The sequence below is a fragment of the Mastigoproctus giganteus genome, chromosome 9 (assembly GCF_048544385.1).
Source record: "Mastigoproctus giganteus isolate SK-2022 chromosome 9, ASM4854438v1, whole genome shotgun sequence".
NCBI classification, from domain to species: domain Eukaryota; kingdom Metazoa; phylum Arthropoda; class Arachnida; order Uropygi; family Thelyphonidae; genus Mastigoproctus; species Mastigoproctus giganteus.
Window position 1 is genome coordinate 186333426 of NC_143583.1, and position 25628 is coordinate 186359053.

General features: G+C 39.0%; 1 protein-coding gene across 1 annotated transcript in view; it reads left to right on the forward strand.

The window, feature by feature from the left end:
• PolE2 (DNA polymerase epsilon subunit 2) overlaps positions 1-25628 on the forward strand; it is a 160591-nt gene that overhangs the window by 126031 nt on the left and 8932 nt on the right. The window contains exon 11 of the mRNA XM_090380860.1: positions 24245-24421. Within this exon, the coding sequence (XP_090236986.1) occupies positions 24245-24421 (177 nt within the window). The remainder of the gene's footprint in view (positions 1-24244; positions 24422-25628) is intronic.

Below are 25628 nucleotides of genomic sequence, written 5' to 3' on the forward strand. Positions count from 1 at the left end.
GGCCTAGCTGCAAGGTTTTTTTTTTTTTTTTTGCAGGCCAGGGGAGAATGCAGTGATAGTGTTTATGTGGTTTGTAAATGTTTGTTGGTACAGTATATATAAAGTAATGTAAGTTATTTTTAACTTTGTATTCTTTCGGCCAATTACATTTGCTCTTCTGCTCACTCCCATTCACTTTCTCTGCATGCATTCCCATCCCCCTCCCCTACATTGGTTTGGGGCCCCAGGTTCCTACACATGGCATGGTAGTCATGGGGAGTTTTGTTATGTCAGGTTTCTGTCAGGGTGCAGAATACTGCTATCCTAACAGTTTTTAAGTCATCATCTGGGCGTGGTGGGAAACTTGGGCAATTTTACTATTGATTATTGTTTAATTGCTGGGGGGCTGAAATTGCTCTGCGCATTTCGAAAACTTTCTGTGTGAAAGATGTAAAAGCTTTATAATTTTGCTCTTCTATGATGAAGAGATGTTCTTCTCCCCTGGGAAGGGGACCAATCTGTGCTATTAGTTCTGTTCTGGGGATGTCATATATTATACATTCATAGAGAATGTGTGCCCAGTCTTCACTTTCGCCACAGGTGCAGTTTGGGTCATCGGTCAGGCCTAAGGAGGTTAGTTTCGCCTTTAGGGAGCCGTGCCCTGTCAATATAAATGTTGTAAAAAGTCCAGGGGCATACCACTTAGGTGGCTTTGGGCTAACCATTAACACCAGTGGCAGAAACCGTTTGGTGACCAGACCTCTGGTTTCCTGCTCCCACTTTGTTTGCCATAGCTCGTGGAGCTTTGTGGCTATTCTTTTTCTTTCATCATTGAAGGTATTGGTTGTATCAAGGGCTATCCCCAGAAATTCTGTGGGTATGCCCTTTTTAAATCTATAATATAAGCCTCTTTTGGCTATTTCCAGGTAAAGTGGGAGAGTTCCGGCCAGCAACTGTAGTGCAGGTGTGCTTACTGTGCGACATGCTCTGGTAATAGTGAGTAGTATTGTCCTTTGTATCGATTCTAATTTATTCCTATTTCTTACTATGGCCGAGTGGATGAACCACGCACCGGCTCCATAGGTGATAACAGGCAGGAACATTGCACGGTATATGATTGCCAAGGTCTTTCTTTTGAGTCCCCAGTCTGCTCGACTGATCCTGGCAATCATACCTGCATAATTTCTCACTTTCTTTGCCAAGTAGATCAAATGGGGGTAAAAAGTTAATTTTGAATCAAAGACCACTCCAAGATATTTTAGTTCTGTTACCATTTTTATAGTGATTGTGTTAATTTTGATTTGTGGACGTCTTCTCATGTCCAAATTACCTTTTAGAAGTATTTGTTTGGTTTTTTCAGGCGATATTTTGAGCATGTGCATTTGTGCCCACTCCTGCAGCTGCAAGAGAGCGGCATTTGATCTTTGCTCTACAACCACTCGTGAGTTGCCTTTTACAAGGAAAATCATGTCATCTGCAAAGGCCAGGCTTTCCACGGGGCCCAGATCCAAGGCCAGAAATTCATCCAAAACAATGTTCCAAAAGAAAGGGCCAAGGATTGATCCCTGCGGGCAGCCTTTATTCACAGGGCGTGTCAATTCCTGGAACCTTGTGCATACTGAGACACTTCTGTCTGTAAGGTAGCTGTTTATTACCTTATAGAGGTTTTGTGGGGCATTTGCCTGGCGAAGTCTCCTAAGGACACTAGGCCACCACAGTGAGTCAAATGCCCCAGCAAAGTCAATGGAGATTGCCAGCATATATTTCTCCTCTGTGTTTTTAACTGTTGTCAGTAGGTGGTGCATGGTATCCTCCGTAGAATTGCCCTGCTTAAACCATACTGATTGTTGGAATGCAAGCCTGCTTCTGTGTAATATTGAACTAATCTGCTGTATATTAATCTTTCGTATATTTTCCCTAGTACAGGGAGTAGGGCTATTGGTCTATATGATTTGGGATCAGTAGGGAGTTTTTCAGGGTTTTTCAGGATTAACCTTAACACAGCTTGTTTCCATATTTTTGGGAATATACCTTCTGTCATACAGTTATTATATAGTGCTATTAATTTATCTGGTGCTATTTCTGCTAATTTTTTGATAATCTCAACCTCTAAGAGGTCAAAACCTGGGCATTTATTGTTTTTGGTTTTAGATAGTGCTATTTCTTAGTCTTGTATAGTGAACAGAGGTTCAATATTGGCATTGTCATATTCAGTGTTTTCTTTTATAATGTCGAGCTGGGTGGGGGAATGATTTCCAGTTTCAGTCTGAATGATACTGTCTAGGATGTTATTTACAGAATCCACCCAACACAGGGTTGGGGTTCCATCTGGTTTGACAGTAGTTTCTAAGACATCTCCTCTTGGCAGCTTGTTGGTCACTATTCTGTAGACAACTCCCCAAGGGTTATTGTTTCCAGTAGTTCCCACCAAGTGCTTCCAGCATTCCTTTTTCTTATCTTTTATGAGGGCTGTATACTGATTCCTGAGAGTTTTATAAGAATCTCTCAGTGCATCCACCTCATTTTGTGACCAAGATGTTCTGGCTCTTTGAAAATGTCTCCGTGCCTGGTGTACCCTACTTCTGAGTATAGTCAGTTTGGGACACCACCAGGGAACTGTCTGCTTCCTCGGTTTTTTTCCGTGGGATAGACAGGGTTGCTGTTTTTGTTAAAATGTTTGTCATAGTCAGTGCTTGCTCGTCCGGGCTACAGTTGCCTGATCTAGACCACTCATTTTCCTGTTTTTGCAGCTCAGCTGCTGTATGTTCTGCAAAAATCTGCCAGTTTGCCTTTTTAAGGTTATACCTTTTGATATCCAACAGAGAGTGTTGGGTTGTTTGTAATTGCCTGTTTAGTTTGAAGGAAATGGCTCTGTGATCTGATGTGGTCCAGGCTGGCTGGACACACCAGTCTGTGATTTTATAAGCTATTGAATTGGTGGCAAGAGTGATATCAATGTCACTCTCCCACATGGTACTGCTAAAAGTTGGGAGGTTATTTGGTTGGTTTAGCACTTGAAAGGGTGAGGTGGCTATATATAGTCTGAAAGTATCTGGCCGTTGTGTGTGCCTGCTCTGTCTTCTGTACGGCTATGCCATAAGGCTGACCGGCAGTTGACATCAGCACACACTATGATATTTGCAGTAGGTAGCAAGTTTGTGACTACTTGTAGGTATTCAATAGTTGGATTTATATCTTCACCTGGTCTGGAATATAGTGAAATAATGTAAAACTGTCCTACAGCACTGGTAATATGGGCACACACTCCCACTGGGGAGCAGAGGTGACCCACCTTTGTGACTGTAAGGTCAGTATTTTTAACTACTATTGCTGTGGAAGGGACACCTGAGGTGTATTCTATTATTTTATAGTCTCTTGGGTATCCCTGAACTCTACCCATATGTGCGTAGGGCTCCTGGAGTACCAAGATATCTATATTATTTTCTTCCAATTTGAGTTTGATCTGATCTACAACGGCTCTTGCTCTTTGAGCATTCAATTGGACAAGATTTAGAGCCCTAGTCACATTTATGTTTTCAATCTGGCCCATAGTTGGTCCTAGATTGTATAAGTTTTGCCATTTTTTTATAACTGGGGCATTTATCATCCCTGATACTATGTGTATAGTCAGTCAGCCATGCTGCCTTGCAGGTAGCACATTTTGGCTGCTGAGACTTATTTTTGCAATTTTTGTAATCGTGGCCAGTGACTGCACAGTGACCACAGACAGGTTCTTTCTGAGTGCAGTCTCTGGCAATGTGACCATATTTATGGCAGTTAAAGCAACTTTGGATAGGGAAATGTTCTCTAAATCTATGACTGGTCCAGCCAGCATAGATTCTCTGTTGTCCCTGCAATACCTTCCAAATTTTTGGTGTAATTTCTGCAATTACGTTGAGTTGTCCATTCCTTTTGTTTTTTGTTGCTCTTTTCAGCAGCAAATTCATCTATTGTCATTTCATTGTTAAAGTTTTTGAAGTAGATATCCATCATGAATTCTTTTTCTGTTACTGACACAGGTACATCAAAGATTATAATATTAGGGTTTTTCCCTTTTGGTTTTTCAGGGAGCAAGCCCAGTTTTTCAATTTCAGGATGGTTTTCTATTTTTCTTAGATCTTCTTTGCTTGCTACCTCGATCAGGACTCCATTATTCCTGATTTTCCGCATGTTGTTTATCTTTATTTCTCTCAGATGAGGCCTCAGCTTTGTTACCACTATGTCCTTAACTGCCTCACTGGTTTTATGGGTAGAGTCACTTTTTGCTTTCAGAATAACAATGTTGCTTTCCTTGTTTATATTAGGTTGCTTAGTAGCTATTTGTTTTGCTTTAGTTATGTCCTGTTTGCTATTAACCTTTGCACATTGGGCATAGGTTAGTGTGTTCATTGTTTTATAGTTGTTCTTCTCCTCAGTTGTAACCTCTAATTTTGATTTTAACACTTGGTTCTCTGTGTTTAATTCAATCAGGCGCTGCTCAAGCAGTGACCAACAGTTCACTATCTGCAGCCTAATTGCAGAAGTAATCCTGTTTGTTTGCTTGTGCATATATTCTTCTAGATACACTCTGGTTTCCTTTGCCTGTTTGATAGGGTCAGTCAAATTTGTTAGGTAGTCTAGTTTTAGTTCTTCTTCTGTCTTTTGTTGCATCTCTGGAATTTCTATAGTTTCATGATTTTTTCCTTTCCTGCCCTTCTTAATACTGAGGGGGCCAGGAGGCCAGCTATCCAGTTCGTTACCATTTTCCTCATTAACAGGGACTTTCTCCCTGAGCACTCTAGCTTCATTTTCAGAGGAGTCTTTTAGGTCATTGTCCAGAATTTTGTCATTATTTGATTTTTCGGTAAAGATTCAATATCGGGTACGGCCAACAAAAATGGCGGCGAGGAGATGAAGGGGAAAAGCAGTGATTGACGGGTTTTGACTCCACCCACTCACTGCGTTCCCCCTCCTCTCCTCGCCCGGCGGAGGCGAAGTGACACGCAGATGGCACGTGGCACAGCAACAAAAGTGGAGGCTGAAAACAAAGGATAAATGCGAAAATCAGAAAAATCCACATACAAAAATACACGTTTCTACGAGTTCGCGAAATGTCACGTGACATTGGAATAAGTCTTATTGAGCTAAAAAGGAAAGGGGAAAGTGTAATTTAAACCGAAATTTCGCTAAAAGGAAAGGCAAATAAACTGAACAATTTCAAAAACTAACCCTTTTCTCGACCGCAGGTAATATACAGCACAACGTAAAATTCGCCAGGGAATTGCAAAAAATACTATTTCGCGAGCATTAATTAACAACGAGAATTGCGGATGCACGTGAACAACAGAAATGGTTATGATGATTTTTTTTAAAAAAAATATTGTTTACTATCCGATTTCACCACAATTTCAAAAACTAACCCTTTTCTCGACCGCAGGTAATACAGCACAACGTAAATTTCGCCGCAACGTAAAAATACAGCACAACGTAAAATCGTTGTTTACTATCCGATTACAAAAAACAGCACAACGTAAAATATTGTTTACTATCCGATTTCACCAGCATTAACAATGAAAATTTGGGATGCACATCATCAGAAAAGCTAAAAAGATTAATACATACCTAAAAAATTAATATATTTTAATATTAATATAAAAAAATTAATACATACCTACAATTCACACCTGCACCCAACGTGGCTGAACAAGAAAGAAAATCACGAGGAACCACAGAAATTGGGGAAATTAGGAATTACTAATCAGCCAATTAGAAGGCTCAGAAGACGAGGAAAGTGGCCACGTCACTTTCATCAGTCGACATTTAAAAATTAATTTAATTTTTTTTTCTGCCCCAGACCCCCGTTTAAGCGGAATTTCATAAATGGGGAATTTAATCACATTTAAAATCGGATAAGTGATTTTTTTTAAATTACGAAGGTAATTAAGAATGTAATTAGGAATTACTAATCAGCCAATGAGAAGGCTCAGAAGAGGAGGAAAGTGGCCACGTCACTTTAACTTTCACTTTATTTTTCAGAAAAAGAAATAACTTTAATTTTTTTTTTCTGGGGGCTCTGCCCCCAGACCCCCGTCAATGTGGGGGCTCCAGCCCCCACACCCCCGGAATTATTCAGCCGATTAAATATTATTTCTTTAAAATTACGATGGTAATTAAGACAGATGATTAAACCGCAACCACGTGATATCAAAACACAAATAACAGGTACGGGTAACAGCACTTGCATCCTTCATTAATTTAATTTTTAACATTCCCGCACTGACACTTTCCGTGGGGTTGAACTAAGAAAATAAAAAAAGTAATTTAATCAATGGCCGAAATTAATTTAATTTTTTTTTTCTGGGGGCTCTACTCCCAGACCCCTGTCAATGTGGAGGCTCCCATCAATATCGGGTGACACGCACTTCGTGGCACAGTTGTCAGTTGTGATCGTGAGGACGTAATTGACTCCGCCCACTGGGTGGAGCCGGCTGCCTTCATTCACTTCATTCTCATTGGCTGTACCCGCTACTGAATCTTGACCGATTTTTCAGCCATAATTTCTGCATTAAATTCACTTTTAGCAATTTTCTGACGTTTTAAGTAGTGGTTTGAGGTACTTATTTCCAGTGTAGGCCCACTAGAAATCAGAAATCGCGATTTTCAGGTTTTGGCGGGAAACGCCTGTAGACAAAGAAAACTATTTTATAAGCTAAGTATAAGTTAATTCTGTCAGGAGTATTATATTTTCCATACAAAATAACCTTATCACGAGCCGTTTCAAGTATAATATATTCAAATTTCTCGACTTTTGAGACGTATTCAAATCAGTGGCTATGCCAGTGGGCTCGCTACCGCTGAAGCTGTAGCGATCGCGCTGGACAAAATCACTCTCAAAAGAGCAAAAATAGGCAAATACAATCACAAAAACTATTCTTGCCCGACCTAATTTACTTACCTTCATCTGTGATACTCTTCAAACCTGAAAAATCCATGTTCTAATACTTGCCTAAATCGAAGATCGCGCAATATCGTCGTCCGCCGTTTACATCAAGTGGAGCTTCGTGCAGATGCGTCCGTACACTTCCGCGACCACAGCGATCTACCTCTATTTATTGTAGAGTAAACCCCCGCTATTCGCGGTATCTGTATTCGCGGTCGCTCATTTAACATAAAATGAAACCTAAAAAAATGTGAATTTTGAAGCGCCGTGAACATTTTCCGCCATAAAAAAACATGGGCGTGGCTAAAATTATCTTCCCCGGTCAAAACAGCGCTCAGTGGGTGGGGGGAGAGGGGGTGACAAAATCGCGAGCGTGGATGTTTCTCGCTAATCCTTGTTCGGTATGTGTTATGCACTTGCCATGGAAGGTTTCGTCGTTTGTTTTTAATTTATATGCTTTTAAAATTGAATAAATTTATCAAATTATAAATTGATATGCTTACAAAATTGATAAATCTACCATTTTGCAGTGTAAAACAGACTTTTTCGAGTGTGTTAATGGAAGAAAGTGACTTTATTTGGACAAGTTCTTTCTAACCCATACAAAAATATGGCTACGAATAACAAGGGGAATGTGAATGTGAAATTATCAAAGAAGGTGATGACAGTGGCGAATAAAATTGAGTTATTAGACAAAATTTCTAATGATGAAAGTGTTTTCTCAGTAGCAAAACGTTATAAAATCAATGAGTCAACGGTACGATCAATCAAGAAATTGGAAGAAAAAATCTGCCATAGTGTCGGTGAAAACACGCTAATTGCTTCAAAAATTTGCTCTGTAACTCGTGATGTTAAATTAGAAAAAAAATGGAAAAGCTTTAAATCTGTGGATAGAAGACCGAACTCAAAATAAAATTCCGTTAAGTTCACTCATTATTCGTGAAAGGGCAAAACTCCTTTATCAACACTTTAGCGAAACTGGTGGACTGCGGATAGCACTGGCGGATAAGTTATTTTAGTTAGCAAAGGCGCTGGTTTGAAATTTCTAATAAATATTATATTAAGTGTTTCTTATTTTCATTTCAATGCCATATGCTTGCATTTCACTATGTACTGTCTATGTACATAGTCATATTATGAAGGTACCTATAATACATACATAGACAAAATTTTAGACTAGTTTTTCTTATATATTTCATACTTTGGAACGGAACCCTTTTATTACTATGGGAGCCATAACTCAGTATTCGCGTTTTCGATATTCGCGGCATTTCTCAGGAACGTAACCCCCGCGAATAGCGGGGGTTTACTGTATTTCAATATTTTATCTCTATTTAATTTTTTCGCCGAAAAATTACAAAAGCGTGCAATTTAAAAAAAAATTTCAAAATTATAAAATTACAAAAAAAGGGAGGAGACAGGCATAACGTCAGTAAGTTTTACCTCTCGAGCATCGTTGCCAGAATCAATGTCTTCAGCTGAGAAGTACGCTGCTGCAGAGGTTGAAGGCTGTGCCCAAACTTACGAAAGAACATATTAATGGATGACTGGACGATGCCTTTTTTCTTTCCATCATAGATTTCTTTGTAGCAAGCAAGCATAACATTCACCCCTCTGTTAACTTTTAAGAATCATTCGCTGTCAAGATCCATCTTCTCAAACCTCGCCATTGCCAATGCATTTTCACAATGCCATTACCATCTCTCTGGTGATGAAGCATGTCGGCTCCTCATTTGGTTCATCTTGAGCTTCATCAGCATTTTATTCTTTCGCTCTCGCTGCTTGCAAATCAATAAGTTCTTTGTTAGATAATTCCTTGTCTTCCACTATTTACTCCTCCACATCTTTGACAGCAACTGAAGTAGCTCTGCAACCTTTACAGTCTTATCTGTAACCTCTTCATATGATTGATCTTTTTCAAATCCTTCGAAGCCTTTTACATGCCTTGGGCATATTTCTTCCGTCCAGGCCTTATTAATGTTTAAAATGGTGTGGTAAATATTGTAAGATTTCCAAAACTCTCTTAACGTAAAATTTTTCTCATCGTCTACTGCAGACAATGCCTGCGCAAATGTTGTACGTAAATAGTATGCTTTTAAATTCGAAATAACACCCTGATCTATAGGTTGGATGAGTGAAGTTGTGTTTGGTGGTAGAAATATGACTCTCACGTTCGAATTGAAATCATCTAGATGCGTAGGATGTCCAGCAGCATTATCTAATAGAAGCAAATTCTTGAAAGGAACATCGTTGTCTTTACAATATTTTTTCAACCTCGGGAATGAAGCAGCATTTAAACCAATCCTCAAAGAGAGATATTGTTATCCATGCTCTCTGGTTCGATGGAAATCTGGTTCTAGTTTTCTGGAAATGCATAGGTAGGGTGGTTTATTGATGCCATTAAATGCACGAGTATTTCCAGAATGGTACACAAGCAATGGTTTTAATCTGTAATCTCCCGCTGCATTAGCCCCAAGCAAGAACGTGGCCATATCTTTTGATGCCTTGAAACCTGGCATTGTATTTTCCTCTTTGGCAATATATGTTTGATCCGGCATTTTTTTCCAATAGAGCAGTCTCATCTAAATTAAAAATTTGCTGCATTGAATGGCTGTCTTCATGAATAATTTTTCCAACACATCACAAAATTTCTCTGCAGCTGCAGAATCAGCACTGGCGACTTCACCGCATGCATACTTTAATGTTATGGAAACCAGCGCGATGCTTGAACCTATTAAACCACCCGTTACTTGCCACAAACTTGGCTTGGGGTTCACTGTACTTATCCTTAATATCTTCATAATTACTTCTTGCTTTGCTTGAATGGCCATTTGACTCGGGGACACTTGCTTCTGAATCTGATTTTCCATCCATATGATTAATAACTGTTCCATCTTCGATATAGTTTTGTGATCACAAAACCTGAACATTGTTTTGTGATCACTGTTGATCTTAAGTGTGTTGATCCTTGGATATGTTCTTTTATATGTGCACTGTCCTTTAAAATAGTATTCGCTATTGAAGCAGCGAGACCTAATTCCCTTGCAATAGATGACAAACTTTGTCCTGCTTCTTAATCATCTTCTTCTCTAAATGAATTTTGTTTTGTTTCCTGGCACTACCACCACTTGCACTTTTCATTGGTCACTTTCCCTTCATCATTGTTTGGTTTTGGTTTTTTTTAGGAACATTAGCAACTAAGGCCATATTTCTTCGGGGATATGCGGTGGTCATTCCTTGACCTTTCCGCATCCTCCGTATTTGGTGGTCACGGGCTCGAACCCCGGTCTAATCAAGAAGCGTGTGCTACCCACTGCTGCTCCTGCCTACCTGGCTATGGAGGCGCCTCTTCATCATTGTAATACGTAAATAGGAATGAAGAGAAATTTCTGAAAATTTGTTTTTTTATATGATTGGGATTTCAGTGAAGGGGAACACATTTCATCATAATAGCGTAAAAACCCACATAATTGCAGTTATTGGTATTATCGCAAATGCAATAAGATCGAATTTACTACCTGTTTTAATTAGATGCAGAAAAGCCCGAAAGTGGAAATTGTTCTTATTGTTTTTTGGTCTTGACCTCCAGAAACGTGCATTAGAAAAATATCAAAGACGTTCCAAATTGATTGTTATAACGGAACATATGATAACGATGAAAGTGTAGTGCAATTTCCATTATAAATATGACATTTTATAGAGATTCCCTTGCAGTAGATGCAATAGACCTAATTCCCTTGCAATAGATGACAAACTTGGTTCTGCTTTGTACTTCTTAATCATTTTCACTTTCATTTCTAAAACAATTTTGTTTCGTTTCCTGGCACTACCTAAATAGCTTAGTAATATAGCGAAATTTTCAACTTCCAAGGACTTGAAACGATTACGGGGAAAAAAAAAAAAAAAAGTGTTATTGAGTTCACATTACAATATTTTCACATTTCCTCCATTTATTCCTACAGAATTCAAAATACGTTTCTGTGATTTTTTTTAAGTGTGTACTGGGTGGCAAAAACTTATGTAAAGTGAAATTTCCGTAAGCCGGGAAGTTCCTGTACGTCATACTGTGTAGAAGGTTCATTTTAGGAAGGATATGGATCTGATGGGTGCAGAGAAGGGCAATGCGGTTAGTGAGGGGGGGTGGGGACAAAATGTGTTCTTACCAAGATAGGCTTCAATTCTGTAGGTTGCGGTGTCTGGAGACTAGGCACCTGTGAGTAGATCTGATTGAGGTGTTTAAGGCTTTGAATATATTAAGTAAGATCTAAATGCTGGTGGCATCCTTCCTCTTGCTAAAAAAACACATGAGGGGGCAAAAATTGAAATTAAGGAAAGATGATTGCAGTACAGATGTGTGGAAATTTTCTTTCAGCCAGCAGATGAAAGTTGTTTGAACAACTTTCATCTGGTGTTGTGGAAGTGGACAATTTGAATAAATTTAAGAACTAGAGAAATCTTTAGAAGTAATGGGGTGATGTGGGAAATGTGTTGTTTTTTTTTTCCTTCTGCTGTATAATCTTGCTTTCTTGCATCACATGCCACTGCTAGTACTAATACTAAGTTTAAACAAACTATGAAAACAACAGCAGGCATATACACAGCAATGCACTGAAAAATCAAATACATATGAAATTGCATGGTTTAACTTACATCAGAGAGCACTGTCACATCTTGCATTCACAATGTGTTGTACATGTTAGTTTGGACAATGGTATCCTCTCTTCTGAGGATATGGTGTAGAATTACACCCACGAAACAAAATGATTTCATAAGCTACTGGATATAGTACTGCTTTGATTAGAGTTCTCTTTCATTTCTTATAACACACAATTTTTTAAACAATTCTCTTTTTGCAGGTCTCTTCTTCATCAAGTGCTGTTTTTTGGTAATTGTAATTATGATGGCTGCTTTAGCCGAGTTGGTCAAAGGCAAGGGTACAGTACACTGAAAGGACAGAATTCGTGGGATACCTGGTTCTTGGGCAATGTGATGCTATCACTCCTCTCTCTAGTGGTAGAACCCACCACTTGGCAAGTATATAGGTACACTGCATCACTGCATTCACATAGCCGGTAATTCGATGTCAGTATCCAACACCATAGCTTAGATTATGGGATTATGGTATGGGCAGCTCCCATAATCTACCACAGTAGATTATGAGGGAGCCACCAACCCACCATAATCCCATGACACAGGACTCTACGCTTCAAAGTGAATGAACATCAGCACTGGACCTTGGATGATTGGAGACTGGTCTCCTGGTCCAATGAGTCACTTTTCCAGTTGTTTCGAGCGGACAGGAGGGTGCTATTTGGCAGAAACTGCACAAAGCTATGCGCTCGTCATGTCAACAAGGAACTGTTCAGGCGGGTAGAAAGTCGGTAATGGTCTGGAGCATGTTCAGCTGGCATGCATTAGGACCTCTGGTTCATCCAGACCAGGGGTAGTGAACCCTTTTAAGGGTGTGTGTGCCAAAATTGGCTAAATTTTTTAAAAAAACTACCCTTGTGTACCCAGAACACAAAATTGGCTAAATTGCATGCCAAAATTTGCCAAATCTTTTAAAAAACTACCCTAGTGTTTCAGAACACAAAATGCATAATTCTTTATTATCCTTCTTAACCATACCAAATCTTTCACTCCAGGATTCTTGAAATTCTCTGCTACTCTCCTCTTCATTTGAACATTTTTGTTTCTTTGCTGGTTTAGCTTACATTCTGAACAATCTCTAAATGATAAAGAGCAATAAAAATATTTATGAGAATTTATGGGAGTCAATCAAGAATAATCCTCCAATCTCCACGTCACATATAAACCATATTTGACAATGGAGGCTAGACTAAATACCGAATGTGGATAATATGTTTCTCATGACTTTACCAATAACTTATGTTCTGAATAAATGTGTGAAATATACAAAATTTTTTATTAATTTCATTTCAAAATTTCATCAGTATGTCATATGACTTCAAACAAATTACTATTTTTTTGGGATGAGCATCCCAAAAAACAAATTTTTTTGGGATTCTCTGAATACTGTATGCCCAGAAAATTTGTATGCATGCCACTTTGAGCACGCTTGCCATGGGTTCGCCACCCTTGGTTTAGACATCTCTGAACAGTCTAGCAGGTTACGTGTTGAACCTTGCAGACCATCTGCAAGGTTCAACACGTAATGGTCATCATGCACCCCGGCGCCTCCGTAGCCAGGTGGGCAGGAGCAGCAGTGCGTAGCACACACTTCTTGATTAGACCGGGGTTCGAGCCCGTGACCACCAAATACGGAGGATGCGGAAAGGTCAGGGATGATCACCGCATATTCCCAGAGCAATATGGCCTTAGTTGCTAATGCTCCTAAAAAACCAAATAAAAAATAACAATCATGCACAAACAGAACAATGGACTCTTCCAGCAGGACAACGTGCCTCCACACAGAGCTGTGTTGACTAGAACATGGTTCAAAGAGCATTCTGCAGATTTTACCACAATGAAATGGCCTCCCTGTTCAACAGACATGAACCCTGTGGAGCATCTTTGGGATGCTGTGGAAAGGTCCTTTCGAGCTTTGGATCATCCACCCAGGAATGCGATGGAATTATGGACATCAGTGCAGCAAGCATGGATGGAAAATACCTGTGGAACACTTTTGTGAACTAGTGGACTCAATGATTTGCAATGTGACTGCCCTTATCAGGGCAAAAGGTGGGCCTACCCGTTTCTAGGGAGATATTCCATGATTTCTGTCCACTCAGTATAGTGAACACATGTGAGTTGACTGTGGTTCTAGCCATTGCCTGCTGAATATAATGATGTTCTTGTATTCTCACTATCTCACAAACTCCTTTAGTGCTATGTGGCTGTCCCAGAGTATAAATAGAAAAAAATGGGAATTATACCATTATTTCCATAGTAGTAGTAGTGGAATATGATGCAAGAAAGCAAGTGTATGAGCTTATTCAGCATCAGCCAAAAAAAAAAAAAAAAATTCCACCATTCCCTCCAAATGGCTGTCCAGTTCCTCCTTAAATTTATTTAACCTATCAACTTCCACAACGACAGATGGAAGTTTCTTCTAGAAATTAACCACACGCTGGCTAAAGGCAAATTTCCGCACATCTATTTTACATCTGTCTTTTCTTAATTTGAACTTATGACCCCTTAGGTTAGTAATCTGAACAAGTGGAAGGATCCCTTCAGAATTCAGCATGCTCAACCCATTCAAGGCCTTATACACCTCAATCAAATCACCGCGCAGGTGCCTAGTCTCCAGCCACTGCAATTTGCGAACTTAAGCCTCTCTTAGTAAGAGGATCCCTTCATTCCCCTCACCAATCTTGTTGCCCTTCTCTGTACATACTCAAGCAAATCTACATCCTTTCTAAAATGAGGCCTCCAGACCTGTATACAGTACTCAAGGCATGGCCTGACCATTGCCTTATACAGAGGGACAATCACTTCCTTTTCCCTGCTAGAAAAATTCCTATATATCATTGACAAAACCGCATGACCTGCCCTGGCAGCCTGTCTGCATTGCTCAGAAAACTTCATATCTGACTGCACAATTACTCCCAGGTCTTTTTCATTTTCTACCACCTTTAAGTGTAGTACCACATAGTTGGTACGTTTCTCTGGGGGTTACTTCTACCGATATGCAGTACTTTGCATTTGTCAAGGTTAAACTTCAGTTGCCACTTCTTAGCCCATCTGCCCAAATATTCTAGATCCTGTTGTACTAGCACACTGCCACAACCCTGCCAACCTTTGTATCATCTGCAAGCTTCGACACTAAACCTGATATACCTTCATCAATATCATTGATAAATATTCAAAACAACAGCGGAACCGACACCGAACCCTGTGGGACTCCACTAATAACATTAGTCCACAAAGGGCAGCACCCAATATTTACCACCCTCTGTCTTCTACCACTCAACCATCCTTTTATCCATTGTAGCAACTTACCCTAAATACCATTCTGCTCCAATTTGTATAATAGTCTTCCATGTGCAACAGTGTCAAAAGCTTTCCTGGAATCCAAATATATGATATCAAAATTATTTTTTGCATCCAGTTCCTTTGTAACCACATCATAATATCCTATCAAATTTATCAGACAAGACTTTCCCTTAACAAACCCATGCTATGTCTGAATTATTGCTGCAGTCTTGTCTCGTGTCGCCCTTGGATTCCCCCTTTGTGACTTGGGGATACATTTGCACATCTCCAGTCCGTGGGGACCTCCCCTGAGTCCAAGGATGCTCTCATAATTATGGCTAAGGGTTTGCTTAGTTGCTTTGCCGCCTCCTTTATAATATAACTGGATAGATCCCATCCACCCCACGTGCCTTTCTTATGTTTAATTTCAACAATTTCTCCTCCACTTTGCTCTCAGTTATTACGAAATCATCAAGCACCCTGATACAATTCGATAACCTTCTGCCATTTTCAAATTCCTGCCATTTAATAATTCTTCATGTGTGAATGTAGATGCAAAATACTCATTCAGTTTGTTTGCTATCTGAGCAGGATCATCAACAGTCGAACCATCAATATCAAGTGGACCAATCAGATTCATCCCCTTCCTTTTAGAATTTATATAAGTAAAAAAAATTCTTTCTGTTTTTCTTAACATCCTTTGCCAAAGATTTCTCATAATCTGCCTTCACCTGCCTAACCTCCTTTGTGACCTGATAACAGACTAGCTTATATCTGCCATAGGCTTCTGAGTCGCTTGATAATATATATGCATCCCATGCATTTTTCTTCTCTGTCACGAGTCTCATTAGTTCATTTATGCCTAAACCTTGAACAATATTTCTTAATTGGTATGAAACTTTTAGTAGCTTCCACGATTAATTACTTGAATGCTTCCCACTTAGAATTTACTGTTGGTAACATCATCAGTTGATCCCACTGTACAGAATTTAAAAACTGTCTGAGACTACTGTACTCACCTTGACGGAAGCAAAAACCCTATCCTTTACCCCTGATGGTAATTATATCTTTAAGTAAATCCTACATCAGTAAACTGTGATCACTGCCCCCTTGTGGTTCCTTTATCTGCAAATTCTTAATACACGAATGATCACTTCTGATAACTAGATCAAGAGTATTACCCTCTTTGGTTGCCTCTCGAACATGCTGCTGCAGAAAACAGTCATCCAATAAATCCACAAAAGTCTTACTAGTGTGTGAGTGACCAACCCACAAGTTCCAGTCAATATCCGGGAAGTTAAAATCCCCCATTATAAGGTATTCTGATTTACTAGCCCACTCTATTTCTCTGTACAATTGTTCATTGTGCTCATTCCAGTTATTAGGCCTATAACACATTCCTACTCTTATTTTTGCTTTCGCAGTGCTTATGTCACACAAAACTGACTCGACAGTGCACTGTTCATCTATATCAACTGGATGCACTTCTTTTGATTTTATGTTTTTTTTAATTAACAGCATGAAATCTTCTCCCTTCCTGTCCTGTCTATCCTTTCTGTACACATTGCACTCCCCAAATTCCAATTCTGGATTCCTAATATCAGTGTGACACCATGTCTTTGATATCCCAACAATATCTGCCTTTGATGTCTTAACCAACACTTCAAATTCATCAAATTTATTTACTATACTTCTAGCATTGGTATATATGCAAGCATACATGCACCTATTTCTATTCCTAGTTACACTGATACATCCCATATACCCACCTGTTTCACGATGACTGCCATTAGTCCCTGAAACCCCCAGCACCCCTCACTCTAGGTCGCTACTTATTCTAATAGAAGTTGTGCAAGAATCAACTTCACGTCTGCCTGCGGCTACTTTTAACCTTTTAGTCTGTGAATCCCCCCCCCCAAGCTAGCAGTTTCCGATCCACCTAACACTGCCTCGATAGCATCAGCAAATATTTTTGCACCCTTTCTATTTAAGTGTATCCCATCCCTGTAGAAGCAGTCTCTCCTGTTAACAAGCACAGACCATGCTGGAAAAAATTCTACCCCTTGAGCCTTGCACATTCCCTCCAGGGCTGAATTGATTGACAAGGCTCTCATCATGTACTCCCTCCTGTCGTCTGGGCAGAATTGCAGACACTTTCAAATTTAACCCTAACTCGTGACTTTTTTTTCCAACATTGACCTCTACTTGTTAAGTAAATCTGCAGATCTCCTACTCTTAATGTCATTGGTGCCAACGTGTACAACAATATCACCTTTTGGACACAGTCATTTGACTCATTCTTTTCTGCTGATGGTGGATGACCCTCCCATGTGCGAGTCTTGCGACACCGTTTTAACTCTAAAGCATATTTTAATAGATTGCGTTAATTTTACCCATGTTCGCAATATACATTTTACCGCTTTTACTCATCTGACTGAGCCTTATACACTCAGTCAGATTTTATCAGACAACGACCACGTGTCGGCAGTTTTTAAATTTTTACAAGCTATTAATATATACACACATATATAAATAACAATTTGACGAGGTAACCGTTTTAAAGGTTACCAGAATTTATCTTTGATGATATTTTAATCGTTTCCTGGCGCAGTATAACCTTGGTTGTTTTTGCGCCAATAAAACCAAAACCAAACCAAACCAATATCACCTTTCGTGCCCTTAAAAGATGATATATGCTTTACGTCATGAACTTTTGCCCCTGGTAGACATACCCTGGTCCTGTTCCATCTATCCTTTTTACACAATATATTCCCCGTCTCCCTGCCAATAGTGTCACCAACAATAACTAGTTCCTTTGGGACCAGCGCATTCTGCTTTGAAGATTGCCACTGTGTTGCCTGATGCCCAGGAGCGAGCTCTGGCGTTGAGTTGGGCAGCTGAGAGCTTGACGGGCCCTCATATTAATTTCTTCGAGGGCATCTACCCTACACCTCAAGCTCTCATAGATGCCCAGTAGAACGCTGAGTTGATGCCTAATTTCTAGACACTCTCTATACCTACAAAATCTACTTAATTCTTTATCTAAATTAAAAATAACCATCGGAACTATAACTATAAGGCTACGTATAAAGTACAATATAAAATAACAATTAGGTAAATAAAAAGGCAAACACTTATCGCTTTTTCAGAGCCTGTAATTCACAGCTGTAATTTTTAAAGAGAGTCAGTGCCCTCTGTAGAAAATTTTATTTTAGTTATATAACTGGAAAACTTTGCTGTAGCTTTTCACAATGTGAGTTTAACATTCATGTTGTATACCTCATTACTTGCCCCTAATGGTAGTTATTCAAACTGTACATTGTCTTAATTTTGAAAACAGCTGTTACGTGTTCTAAATATTGCTTTATTATGCATGTCATTTTTCATCTGTTGGCTTGGATATTCGGCACATTGCTCACCACTAGAAACTTTGCTATACTGTCAAAGCAGTGGCTACAGGAAAATGCATCATATTGTAAGTCTTAATTCATGAGGGAAGGGTAGGATGCTTGTTCTAAAAGATTTCATGATGTTATATGAGTTTGAATAACAGTAGCTGTTTATCACAATCAGGAGCACATAATGAGAGGAACACCATAGAGTGGGCTGAAATTTACTTATGGGTACACCCTCCAGACTGCCTCAGTTTTAGGGTGTTTATCCCCCTTTCCGCTGTTTTAACCTAATACAAAAACAACTTCTACAGATGGTGCGTGTTATCGGTAATTGCAGTAGAAGTCATTCTTATTGGGTTAAAACAGCAGTCTGGAGGGTGTACCCATAAGTAAATTTCAGCCACGAAAGCATTACACTCGTGAACGTCAGTAGTCTGCTTTTAATAATGAGACAAAACTAATCAATACATCGTTATCAGCTTCTACTGCCATTACTGATAACATGCACCATCTGTTTACTCAGAATGCAGGAAGAAACTGCGGTTCCGGGAAACGCTTTTTACCACTAAAAGATTCCCGTGATTCTCGAGTTAGCTTTCTTTCCCTTCACCAAAAAACCACTACAAATCACCAAAAAATCACCAAAAAACCACTACAAACTGTGTGTACCCCTTTAAAAACCCCTATACCAGTTATACAAAAATGCATAACTGGTATAGGGGATTTTTACTATAAATATACCATGTAGAGATGGCAATATGACTATATTGGTGTCTGTCTGTCACCTGGAGGACTATGTTATATCCATTTACAATACTAATTTTGTCTAATCAATGATCATCATCATCAGCCATTTTCAATCCACCGCAGGATGAAGGCCTCTCCAGAAATTTTCCAGTTCCTTTTTACCTGTTTCTTGAGCTTTATCACTTTCAGAAAGTTGTAATATTCCTCGTCAATATCTTGGTACTGAGCAATCTGCAGAAGCTCAAACTTGTTCTTAATTTCCAGTGCATACTGCTTTTTCTTCTCTTTTGTTTTCTCGAAGGCCTTCGTATTATTTACTCAAGTCAGTTTTTTCCTTACTTTTCTTATATCTATATCAAGTGTGCATCTTACCTTTCTGTGATCACTTCCCACATTTACCTTGTTCAGGACAATAACATCATTAGCATTAGCATTTAGCATTAGCATTAGTAGAGGCATTTGATGCAAGAAAGCAAGCTTATGCAGCATCAGCCAAAAAAAAAAAAAAAACCACTTCCACTTCACCCCTCCGTTCGTTCAAAATACCTGTCCAGCTGAGCCTTAAACTTATTTAGGCTATCAACCTCCACCACAAGGGATGGAAGTCTGTTCCACCAACCAACCACCCGCTGGCTAAAGGCAAATTTCCGCACGTCTATCCTACATCTGTCTTTCCTCAATTTGAATTTATGCCCTCTCAGGTGATTATTCTGAGCTAGAGGAAGAATCCCATCAGCATTGAGCATGCTTAAACCATTCAAGGCTTTATACACCTCTATCAGATCACCTCGCTGGTGCCTAGTCTCCAGATACTGTAATTTGCAAAACTTAAGCCGTTCTTCGTAAGAGCACCCCTTTGTTCCATTCACTAATCTTGTTGCCCTTCTCTGTACTCGTTCCAGCAGCTCTACATCCTTCTTGAAATGAGGCCTCCAGACCTGTATACAGTACTCTAGGTGTGGCCTGACCATCGCCTTATACAATGGAATAATCACCTCCTTATCCCTGCTGGAAAAATTCCTGTATATCATTGACAATACTCCATGAGCTACTCTTGCAGCCCGTCTGCACTGCTCAGAGACCTTCATATCTGCCTGCACAACCACCCCCAAGTCCCTTTCATTCTCTACCACTGTCAGTGTTGTACCACAGAGTTGATACGTTGCTCTGGGGTTGCTGTTTCCCATGTGTAGTACTTTACATTTGTCAATGTTAAACTTCATTTGCCACCTCTCAGCCCATCTGCTCAACCTTTCCAGATCCTGTTGCAGCAGCATAGTGTCAGTAGTGTCCTTGACAACCCTGCCAACCTTTGTATCGTCTGCAAACTTGGACATTAATCCCGATATACCATCATCAATATCATTTATAAATACAGAAAACAATAATGGACCCAACACTGAGCCCTGAGGGACTCCACTAATAACATCAGTCCACGATGAGCAGTGTCCATTGATTACCACTCTCTGTCTTCTCCCCCTCAACCACCCCTTTATCCATAGCAGTAATTTGCCTCCAATGTCACACTTCTCCAATTTGTGTAGCAGTCTTCCATGTGCAACAGTATCAAAAGCCTTTCTAAGATCCAAGTATATAATATCAAAGTTATTCCCTGCATCCAGTTCTTTTGTGACTGCATCATAGTATCCAATCAAGTTGGTCAGGCAAGACTTCCCCTTAACAAAACCATGCTGTGTCTGAGCTATAACTGAAGTCTTGTCTAAATGATCCTGCAGTGCTTCTTTAACCAGTGCCTCCATTAATTTTCCTGGAACAGAAGTTAAGCTCACAGGTCTATAATTACTTGTGTCAGCCTTTGATCCTCCTTTGTGAATTGGGGTCACATTTGCACATTTCCAGTCTATGGGTACCTCCCCTGAGTCCAAGGAAGCTCTCATAATTATGGCTAAGGGTTTGCTTACTTCCTTTGCTGCCTCCTTTAATATAACTGGATAGATCCCATCCACCCCGGGTGCCTTTCTTGTGTTTATCTTCAACAGTTTCTCCTCCACTTTACTCCCAGTTATTTCAAGATTCTGTAACTTACTGCTAGAGTTGAATACACCTCTGGCATTCCCCTCGCTGAATAACTCCTCATGTGTGAATGTCGATGCAAAATATTCATTTAGTTTGTTAGCTACCTGAGCAGGATCATCAACACTTGACCCATCAATATCAAGAGGACCAATCTGATTCATCCCTCTCCTTCTAGAGTTTACATAAGTAAAGAACTCTTTGCTGTTTTTCTTTGCATCCCTTGCCAAGGATTTCTCGTAATCTGCCTTCGCCTGCCTAACCTCCTTTGTAACTTGGTTGCATATCAACTTGTATCTATCATAGGCTTCTGTGTCATGTGTTAATTTGTAAGTATCCCATGCATTTTTCTTCTCTGCCATATGCCTCATTAGTTCATCTGACATCCATTTTGGCCTAAACCTTGAACAATATTTCTTAGTTGGTATGTAAAGCCTAGTAGCTTCCAAGATAAGTTCTTTGAATGCTTCCCATTTTGAATTTGCTGTTGGTAACATCATCAGTTGGTCCCACTGTATAGAATTTAAATACTGTCTCAGTCCATCGTAGTCGCCTTTACGGAAGCAATAACCCTTCCCTTTACCCCTAATGGTAGTTACCTCTTTGAGTAAATCCCACTTCAGCACACTGTGATCACTGCCACCTAGTGGTTCATTTATCTGCAGATTCTTAATGCATGAAGAATCACTGCTGATAATCAAATCAAGAGTATTGCTCCCTCTAGTTGCCTCCCGAACATGCTGATGTAGAAAACAATCATCCAATAAATCCACAAAAGCCCTGCTAGTGTGTGAGTATCCAGCCCCCAAATTCCAGTCAATATCTGGGAAATTAAAATCTCCCATTATAAGACACTCTGATTTACTGGCCCATTCTATTTCCCTGTACAGTTCCTTATTATACTCATCAGAGTCATTAGGCCTATAGCACACTCCTACTCTCAATTTTGATCTCCCAATGTTTATGTCACACCAAACTGACTCCACACTGCACTGTCCAGCGATGTCGACTGGCTTCACTTCCTTGGTTTTTATGTGTTTCTTAACTAATAGCATAACACCTCCCCCCTTCCTATCCTGTCTATCCTTTCTGTAGACGTTGTACTCACCAAATTGCAGTTCCGCATCCCTTATATCTGTGTGACACCACGTCTCTGATATCCCAACAATATCTGCCTTCGATGTTTTGAGCAATACCTCAAATTCATCAAATTTATTTACTAAACTCCTAGCATTGGTGTACACGCAAGTATACCTGCACCTGTTTCTATTCTTAGCTACCCTAACACAACCCATGTGTTTACTTGTACCACAATGGCTCCCAGCAGTCTCTGAAATACCATGCATCTTGTTTTTCAGGCTTCTGCTCATTCTAATAGAAGCAGTGCAAGAATCTCTTTCACCATCATTCACAATATATCATCTGTTAGTGAGGATGAAGTCAATTTCATTAGTTGTTAATCCATTTGGGCTCTTCCATGTCCACTTTCTGTTCACCTTTTCCTTGAAAAAAGTGTTCATTACTGACATTCTTCAAGATTCTGCAAATTCAACAAGTCTTTCACCTCTTTCATTCCTTTCACCAATTCCAAAATTTCTTATAGTTCCCCTTTCTGCACTGTTTTGTCTCTTTCCAACCTTAGCATAGAAGTCCCCCATAATGATAGTGTAATGGGTTTTCTGCTCATCTGGAAGACTCAATTTCGGTGTACATTTCTTCAACCTCTTCATCATCATGGCTCGATGTTGGTGCATAAATCATTATAACCTTTAGCTTTTACCTCTTAGAAATCCTGAGTAGTAGTCTTGACACCTTTGGTGATGTACTTTTGAATTCCAAAATGTTGTTTTTTATAACTTTATGGACCAGAAAGCCAACTCCACCTTCACTCCTTTCACCGTTTCCATTGGTCTACAGCAATTTCCACTTGATAAATGTATAAGTGATTCATTTGTTGTTGTTGTTTCAGCCAAACCAATGATATTCTAATTCACATTTTCTAATTCCTTTTCCAGCTCTAATATCCTGTCTTCATCGATGAGCAATCTTACGTTATAACAGGCCAAGTTCAGTTTCCGTGCATGGCAGCCTGGTCGTACCCAGAGATTCTTAGCACCCTCTGCTTCCACTCTGATCCTCTCACTGCTGTAAGAGGGGGAGTGAAAGCCACTGGGGACTGAGGGCCATTTGTTTCTTCTTACTGTTGTGTGCTGGAGGGTTTGGTCTTTTCCTCTTCACACTGACCAGGCATCTTGAAGAGAAACACTACACGTTCGTTGCCACCTAAGTGACATAACAGGGCTCACCATTGAGAAGGTGTGAATGAGTGGATTTTAGGGAGGCAGGCCAACTGGACTTCTCCTAAATCTTCTGAAATAGAAAGATATTGGATCCATCAGTGTTTTATACTGAGTGTCTGAGTGCCTGTTCCCCTCTAAGTTCCCTAATCAATGATAGCCATTCAGTACTAACAGGAAGGATATTACCTCTGGCCTAATGATGTTCAAATTATTGGTAGGGCATAAGATTTCAAGATCCATCACTGGTTGGAATTTTCTCACATACACAGCACCAGTCACCCTTTGAACAGAAATGACTATGTGAATCATTTAATCTTTGAACCTATAGTGCTGCATGAGGTGGAATATACATTCCGAACCCCCCCATTGTCTTTTCTTCGCTCCTCTTCACTACATTTCCTACCCATTTTGAGTAATTTGCAACACTTAAGGTTATATGTCTTGGAATGGTTGAAAATTATTTCTTTTCTTTTTTTTCCAACCCCTTCCTCTCTTCACTTATTCTCTGTGATATTTCTAAGTCTTCCCCCCATGTATTTATACACTCTGCCTCCATGAAAATGTTACGATTAATAAAGGAAATATACAGATGCCGAAAGCTTCAGTTTTTAGATTTTACTTCATATTTTTAATGCTTTTAACTCAGTATATTTTAAATATTTTATAGTACTACTTTATTCTTATGTTTTGACATTATTTAAACTTTATTTGTATGATTTTAATAATAAATAAATATATTCTGAAACCTAGTTGGAGCAATCAATAATTATTCATATAATTTGCTTATTTTTATGAAATATATAATTTGTAATACCCCCACCCCTATTAATACAAATTGCTGAAGTTTTATTTCAGTAATTTGGACCAATAGGAGGGAAGGGTAGCAGACTGATGTATATGTATTTAATGTACATGTAATTTTATTCTTTTTATAGTTTGTGAAGACTCTAATAGCCAACTGCCATCTATTTCCTCTTCCTCTCACAGTGTCTCCCATTTACTGGGAATTTGATCATTCACTGTGGCTTTATCCATTGCCTGATGTGGTTGTTTGTGGCGATAAATTTGATCCCTTTTGTCTTACTAATACAGACTGCATTTTCCTAAATCCAGTAAGTGCAAACGTCAACTGAATTGTAATTTTTGTAAAAGAATAAGAGAAGTTTACGTCGATATGATACGTAGAACACTTTTGTATGATACTCTCCAGAAATTAAAACGAAAACAATTAAAAAATCGAAAATCTTACATTACAGTAAGAAATAATTAAAAATAAAATGAACACAATTAAAAATCAATATAAGACAATTAAAAATTAAGTAAAAAATTAATTTAACGAAAAAATTGCAAAACGATTTTCCTTCCTGAAGCTAACAATGCTTTTTGACTTAATGTCATGATCACAGGAATGAAAATTATCGAATAGGAGTGAGCATGGAACTTAAATAGGGATTATTTGTCTTCGCGTATGTGTGTAAAAGAGCACGAATCAGAGATTAGATATGACTGGCGAACCTTAACAGAATTCTCATGTAATTTTAATTTTGATGGTTTCTGCAATTAATAATCTCGTCTAATTATGTTGGACACTAAATATTTTAGCCTTGTTAAATAAAAAAAGTATGTTTTTCATTAATGGCATGAAAGACTAATTCTGATGCTGCTGACCAAGAAGCAGGAACTGAGACCGTGTGTTGATTAACATGAAAATTCAAAGGAAACCGTGTAGAACCCTAATACGACGAGTGGCAATAACCGCCAGAAATGTATACTAAGTCATTTATTTGTGTTGAAAACGAGGAAAGGACTGAGCAGTTGTTCAGTATAGTGTGTAGTTTCCGTATTGGCCTGGCTACAATTTTAAATTCGGTATCTTTAAAGAATCTGTTAAATTGTTTGTGGCACTGTTCAACATATGGGACAGAAATAAAGTATTTTTTGATGTTACTATTGTTGGTTGGTGTATTTTTTTGTATTCTATCCTTAGCTTGTACCCTAATTCTGTTTATTGTAGCAAGTGGGTAACCCTTACTTAAGAATTTGCTGGTTAATATTTGTATTTCTGAGCACATCATTGAATATTTATAAGCATTGAGAAATTGATTAAAGATAATCAATCTTTTGTAGGTGAATGGTTGATAGTTGTTATAATGCAGAAGCATACCGGTGTTTATAGGTTTACGATAGATGTTAAATTGGATTTTATTCGTGTCCCGAGTAAGCGGGAAATTTAGAAAATTTAATGACTTGGTAACCATATTCTCCCTCTCCAATGTAAATTTGAGTCTAGAATGAATATTATTAAATGAATGTAAAATG